Consider the following 7,291-nt stretch of genomic DNA (forward strand, 5'->3'; position numbering starts at 1 on the left):
GCTGTTAGCTATGTAACTATCTAAAGTTTGCCAAAAGAGTCAGCTGAAAAACACAACTAGACCAAAAAACTTCAAGCCGCTACACATATTTATTTCCTTCAGGTTGTCACAATGACATTAATACCTCCCACTAAAGATTACACTAACAAAAAGTACATTAGATGGACAACATTCAGAAAAGTTCAGTTAGAGCTTTGTATTAGGCACGAGTGCGGAGCCCTGAACTCAGGCCAAAAAGAAAACTCTAGCTACATATATTTAATGTTGGATAAACACATTGAAAGATAGGAATTTAACGTCCTTTGGTCAAAGTGCATCAAGTAACCAAACTTTTATCACATACAATTGAAAACACATTGTACAGATATTGTTAACATGGCAGTCCATTTAAATACAAACGGCTTACTAATGGGCAAAAGGAATATATATTTGGTATTGTTTGAAGTGTTTGCATTGTGGACGAACTGTACTGACTTCACTTGGATCTGGGACAGATATAGATACCATGGGAAAGAAAATCAAACGAGAGGACAGATTTCATGTGCAAGAAATAGTGACCTACAAAAGTAGTGTGATCTAAATCATTTTCCAAATAACTCTGTTTTACTAACGTACTACTATTTAATATTATGCTCAGTGATTCATCAACAATTTAGAAAAATAAATAAATAAATCAGATCCGAGTGGTTCCAAATTGGAATGTGTATTTCAAAGACAAGATCAAATATTTTTTCAAAGTTGAACTTTTTCTTGTGAATAAAAGCTTTGGCATGTGAAAATGTTTTTGTTTTTTGTGATTGTGATAGTTGTTGTAATACTTATTTTGGCCACAAGAGGCTGACATGCACCACTACAAGATTATCCTTGGAAAATAAAAATGGTAATTTGCCTCGCAGGGTTTACTGGATTGAAAGTAATACATTGAAAAACTTAAATGATCAATATAAATGATTGTAACACTGGAGGTTTCTTCCCTGTGAAAGGTTTTTTTTCTTCTATTTCTTGGGGAGTTTTTCCTGATCCGATGTGAGGTCCTGAGACAGGGATGTCGTATGTGTACAGATTGTAAAGCCCTCTGAGGCAAATTTGTAATGATTTTGGGATATATAAAATAAACTATTGAATCGTTTTACCGGAAAAAGATGTATCACTCTGTTGATTTTGTTGGGACTACGAAAACATTCATACCACCGGACACATTCTGTAAATAGCTAATAACAGATACTTGTAACACTAGCTAGTTTCTTGGTAGCACACTGTATTAAGATGGGGAGGGGGTCGGTCAAGACGTCACCCTGAGGTCACGGTGTGGTGGGCGACTTCCCTTCGGTCAGGGTCTTGAAGTGGATGGACAGAGACTCCTCCTCAGGGTTCGGCGGACGGCGGTACTCCTCCCTGGTGATCAGGTAGCACAGCAGCACCCCGAAGCACAGCAGCAGGATCCCCAAGATGTTGGCCAGCACACCCTCTGAGGTGAACTTAAAGTAGGTTGGCCTGGGTACACAGAGAGGTGGTGAGAGAGACCCCGTTCCCCTCCGTTGTATCGGTGTGCTGGTAGAATTCTCAGAGACAAAATACCTAAACAATTAGTTTTAGATGATTTAAAAAAAACAGGCAGATACATACATGATGGTGTAGAGGAGTTTCTCCGTGATGCCGAGCAGGCTGGTACCGATGGCCATGACCAGCATCATCATACCGCAGAACCCATGGACGGGGAGGTACAACGCTCGTAACCATGCCGACGCAACAGGTAACACGAAGAACAGCAAACCCATCACCCACTGGTGGGGGAGGATGAAGAGTGAGTTGATACTATCTTAATCCATATTACACTTTATGTGTGTGTTCGTATCACTCATGTTGTGGGGACCTATTGACACAACAACATTGTGGGGACTCGTCACAATAATGTAAATCATTATATTTTAGGGTAAAGGCTTGGTTTACGGTTAGGGTAACTGTTAAGATCATGCAAGTAGCCGTTAGGGTTAGGGAAAGTCTCCAGGAAATGAATGCAAGTCAATGTAATGTCCCTTGTAAAGTGATGGAAACTTGTGTGCGTGGGTATGAGTGTGTGTGTCTGTACCTGTACGCTGAATAAGACTACGGTAGCCATGCCGCACCAGCTGTGTAGACTGTACATGTCTGGGATCTTTGCTACTTTATGGAATTCAAACACAGCTACCAACCCTACAATCACACACACACACACACACACACACACACACACACACACACACACTTTTTGTCAATGAACCACATCATCGCTTCACTTTGCAAGGTATTAACTCTCACTCTCACTCACTCACCTATGATGCTGATGACGAGGGCCAGCAGGTGAATGCTGCCATGAAGCATCTTAACGTTCCTCTTGGCCTCATTTCGAAATACTCTGTAGACCAGGATGGCTGGAAAGAGGGGGAGAAAGAGAGAGGTGAATATACCAATAATTCAGTGAACAGCTGCTTTCATTAGAGTGGCAGCTTTTCAGTCGCAGTCCTTCGTGAGCCATCGAATTCACAATGTGAAACAAAACAAAAGGCCACCTGCTGTAATAACCAATCAAAGAGGGGAACCAAAACACAGAAAACAATTACCATGTAAATAATTGATTTTTTAAAAAGATAACAATGCATGCATGTCAGAAAATGTAGTAATACAGATGATAATGGGGAATGTAAAAGGTGATTTTCATCACCAACAAAAAAGTTTAATCGCACTGGGAAAATGTAACCAATTTCTATGAAGGAAAAATTAATAGACGAATATAACACAGAATATCAAGTCAATATTTCAAGTGAAAACTATCACGTAAAAGTATAAAATCCATTGCTTAAGGACATATTGAGTAAATAGGTTAAAAAAGTTATGTTTGAGACCAAATCATTTTCAAAATGCCAAACAATAAAAGAATTATCACAAATACAAAGAGCAGCAGAAGGAAACATTGTGCAGATAACCTCTTAAATGAGTAACAACAACATTAAATGGAAATGGGGAACATGAAGGTTTGCTGAAACACTATATCTATATATTTTTAGTGAATATGCAAGATATGCGCAATAACAATGAGTGAGACATGAACATATAAGAACATTATTTGATTACAGCACATACAGAAGGTGTAAAGATGTGCTAATAGGCCGACAGAGAGTATACATGCATTGTGTGCAGAAAACTTGAGCTATTTTCTTTAATTGGGGCCAAAGGTTAAACTGAACACAATTGCTAATTGTGTTCTTTTTTTTAATCCTTTATTTAAGCTACTCAGCAGCTCCAAGCTGTTTTTAGTGTGATTCATTGATTTCAGAGCATGAAGACTGCATTGCATCTGATTCCAAAAAGGTCATCACATCACAATCACATGTGAGGCTTTTTAAGGAGAATATGTCTACTCGTCATGATTCAGGTATTAAAATACAGAGGGCTGCAGGCTTGTGGTAATTTTCAAGGCTAACCCAGGAAGTTAGCATTGGCATGGTTCCCTCGACAAATTATAGAAAATAACTTCGGTGGCAAACATGATGTTTATGATTCTAAGGTTTTGTTCAGCAAAATAATATTCACAATTATAGACCACTTTTATGATTTTGCATAATTGTGAATGCAATCTGCAGAAGTGAAACACTGACGGTTAGACTCTAAGGCTGTGAAGGCGGATTAGTCGGAGTGATGACGTGTAGCCACTCGTTAGCTACTGCCTTTTCTATGACACCTAAAAGCTTAAACTGTACTGCGACAAGAGACGGTGAAACAAAGTGTGAAATATTGCTAATGATAGAAGTGTTTTTTATTTTTGTCTCTGGATTTTCAGAGTGTAATTATTTGTACATATTATAAACCTTTTCTGTCAGATTGAACACAAACTATTTGTTAGAAACCACCTTTTTTTTAAACTGACTAAAAGCTTCAAAATTCACAAAAAAAGGTATCTACCGGTGAAATTTCAGTTTTAGGCCAAAACGTTGACATCTCTTGGGCTTGTGTAAACCACAGACATTATTTCAGGCATATACCCAAAAACCCCATTCATAAAACTCTAAAATTGACTTTCAGACGATGTAACCTGAAATACTAAATGCTAAGATTCACCCCTGCAACATGTTAAGAAGTGCTGATTAGGTGTGTGTATATGTAGACAGTCAAATGTACCCACATTAGAGTGGAAGTGGCCTGAGGCAACAAACACATGCTTAATCAAAGGTAATCAGCTTTGAGGTGTATGTCTGTGTTTGCTAAGAGCCCCTCCCCCCCTCAGGGTATTTCCATAACCCACCTTGTTCACCGTATAATGTCCAGCTGACCTTTTTGCTTTTATCGCACTAATGCAATCGAGCTCTGCAACGGACAGCTGTGAACCAGTTGAACTAATCTGGTTACTGTCATTAGCTAAAGTACCCAAGGGCTGCAGGCGCGAAGCAGGAAAAGACAGCGACATCTCTATTTCCTGGACCGAAGACTTCACCGGGGACGTGTATATTATAAGACAGATCATAACTTATCTGAGTTTTAGTTTGGAAAATACATTTTGAGTTTTTGCTTGCTATTGGGTGAAAAAAAGGAAGTATCGCTAATAAACGGTGCTTAAAATGCCTGGTCACACCAGGAAGTGGCACCGTGAATTTAATCCAGTCGTGCTGGTGAATTATTTGGTTCTAGAGACTTGGCTACACACAAGCTACTCAGGGGGCTAGTTGGAGAACTCTGGCAAGCCAACCATGCCGGAGCTCACTAGTCACAACAGCTCTCTGTGCTACTTCATGTTTTCTAAATCTGTCACTTTTACTGTACGTCACTTCCTTCAATTGAGAAGTACTGAAGAAAGCTTTCAAAGCTTTGTTGCTAATTGTCAGTTAGCAAGCTTTAGTTAGACCACAAACCTAAAAGGTCCATATGGTCTTTAAAGCTTTCATCATCGTCAGGGTGGGATTTTCTAAATTCACAAAGGAGCATGTACGCTAAAATAAATGAAAAATAACCACACGAATAACCATCAAAACTGAGACCTCTAGTTTGTGGTGTGTGGTGTATTTTCTTAAAGTTAGCATATGTTAGCATACATGCTCCTCTAGACCTGCTCAGTTTGCTGACTGGCTCTTCCTGGGTCTGCCGGTTCCATTCCCCAGATGGGCCACTCTGTCAAAGCTTCCCAAAAACACACACACACACGCACATTACTGGTATGTTCAATGACTAAAACCATTTCTGCTTCTGTTTATATCAAACTTGCTGGATGGAGACTGATGGATGTCTGGGTAGTCTTAGTTTAATGTGACAGGTCAGCAGCACGGCGCTCGAGGCTAAGACACACATGCGGACACACACACACTAGCAGAACGACTAGAGTGTCCACGTAAAGCTGACCTCTGCTTCCAGTTTCACTCAATTTGACAGGAAAATCATCTGACAATTACGTGGCGTAACCATGGCTACAAACTGATGTAAGACCAGCTGGGCTAATCCTCACTGGTGTCCTTCCTGCATTACCTGTACCCCTGCGGTGCTTTGATAGCTTGCGTCCCCGTACAAAATGAACAAGGGAAAACAAGAATGTAACAACAGAATTGTTTTCAGCATCAGTCTTGTGTAGCCACCAAAGACTGTATGAAATATGGACGGAGTCTCCGTGGCGTCATTTGGTATTGACTCGCTTTTGGAGCCGACCTGGGGCTTAGGGCGTGGTAAATTGTCTCAAGACTATAAACTCGTATTTACAATGTTTACTTTGAAGTAGAGTCATTTTCTCATAGATATGATCTGACTTATTTTTGCCACTAGAGGAGTCGCCCCCTGCTGGTCACTAGAGAGAATGCAGGTTCATGGCACTTTCGCATCGGCTTCTTGCTTGCTACAAACTACATTGAAAGGTTTTCAGCCCTGTAATGAAAGATATCCTTAAAAATGTTATGAAAATAAATGATGAGATGAGGAAACTGTGAATGCCTGCGAGGGGATAAAAATTAGCGAGAATCAAAATCACGGACCCATACGTAACCCCAAGTAACTCTACATGTTCTTCGCAGATCGGTGCCTGACTCACCGTCGCCTTGCAGGAAGACCAGCCCCAGCACCATGCAGAGCGGGTGCACGTTGAACTCCCGCACTGAGCCGTCCCAGGCGAAGCCACCGCGGTAGTTGCCCATCCACACGCCGGTGACCACCACCGCCGCCAGACCCACCAACTGCGACGCTGCCACCAGCCACGGGAACCCGGAGCAAGCAGGACGCGGGGCCGGATCATTCATGATCTGAAAGATTAACAGGAAGGTTATTAAGTGTCGTTTTTTTGTTTTCCAAGATGAAAAGAATGAATAATTTACTAATTTCATTATTAATGTTGAATAAGTAGCCACATCTACCTAGAATAACATACTTGAGTAAATACTTGAGTAAATCCAGTTTGACTGGCTGTCACAATTAAAATTACAGAACAAAAAACTAACTATACAAATACTCGTTTTCCAGCAGCCGAAGACATCGAGATAACGCGGCAGGAAGTGTCGCACCTCGCCGACGGGGAGTGACACGAGGACGCGGGCAGAAATGGACAGAAACCGATCGGGACACCCGCCCGCCTGGTTCTCGGGAGGCTGTCGGGTGGCCGACGCCAGCGGTCATGCCGCTCATCACTGATCTCAGTGCTGTTCAGCCACCACACATGCACGGACATCACAGTGACATGATGAAATGACGTTCGCTCCGCCACCTGTCACCTGTTACCTGTTGTCTTTAATGTGACTGTGGTTTAACTCGCGGTGACGGGGTTTCCGTTCAGCCGTAACATCGGGTACACGAGCAGGAATAAGAATAATGCTATTTACTTACTTACTGTGCTGTCTGCTCTGCTCTGCTGAGGAAGTCCTGACTGCTGTAAGCTACAGATCCGCCTTCCTTCTGCCTGTCACTGTGCAGGCTGTGCATGCGCGTGAGTGTGTGTGTGTGTTTTGGATGTCCTCCTGAACAAGCCCAACCCATGTGACAGCGGGACCAAGTAGGAAATAACAAAGTTATGAAAAGTGCAGTGTTATATAGCCTGCTACTATTCCTATTATTTTATTATTATTATTATTATTATTATTATTATTATTATTATTATTATTATTATTATAGCCTTCTTTTGGGTTGCTATACGTTCTTATAAACAATGACTTTCTTGCAGTAAAACTCAAACATATCAACTCATACAAATATATACACATAGTATATATACATGTATGTATTCATTAAAAATAAAGCAATAAATAAATGTCATAATGAACAGGGGCCCTTGAGTTTGACTTGTGATGAA

General features: G+C 41.0%; 1 protein-coding gene across 2 annotated transcripts; it reads right to left on the reverse strand.

Moving 5' to 3' along the window:
- Nucleotides 1-70: 70 nt before the first annotated feature.
- On the reverse strand, nucleotides 71-6,965 carry LOC117735674 (cytochrome b561). Of its 2 annotated transcripts, none has more exons than XM_034540471.1 (6): nucleotides 6,829-6,965; nucleotides 6,044-6,251; nucleotides 2,313-2,411; nucleotides 2,090-2,193; nucleotides 1,627-1,784; nucleotides 71-1,494 (listed from the first exon to the last, which is right to left on the reverse strand). In XM_034540471.1, the coding sequence occupies exons 2-6, from the start codon at nucleotides 6,246-6,248 to the stop codon at nucleotides 1,302-1,304; spliced, it is 759 nt and encodes a 252-aa protein (XP_034396362.1). In that variant the 5' UTR covers nucleotides 6,249-6,251; nucleotides 6,829-6,965; the 3' UTR covers nucleotides 71-1,301. The 2 variants fall into 2 exon arrangements, with proteins under 2 accessions (XP_034396362.1, XP_034396363.1); XM_034540472.1 differs by having other exon boundaries at nucleotides 794-1,494; nucleotides 6,833-6,920.
- Between the last annotated feature and the right edge of the window lie 326 nt (nucleotides 6,966-7,291).

This window comes from Cyclopterus lumpus, chromosome 8 (genome assembly GCF_009769545.1).
Source record: "Cyclopterus lumpus isolate fCycLum1 chromosome 8, fCycLum1.pri, whole genome shotgun sequence".
Taxonomy (NCBI): Eukaryota; Metazoa; Chordata; class Actinopteri; order Perciformes; family Cyclopteridae; genus Cyclopterus; species Cyclopterus lumpus.

Coding starts and splice junctions, on each gene's coding strand:
- LOC117735674 (XM_034540471.1), bottom strand. CDS start 6,248: ATGAATGATCCGGCCCCGCGTCCTGCTTGCTCCGGGTTCCCGTGGCTG. Junction 2,412..6,043: donor GGTCTTCCTGCAAGGCGACG/GTGAGTCAGGCA, acceptor CCCTCTTTCCAG/CCATCCTGGTCTACAGAGTA. Junction 1,785..2,089: donor TAGTCTTATTCAGCGTACAG/GTACAGACACAC, acceptor CTCCCCCACCAG/TGGGTGATGGGTTTGCTGTT.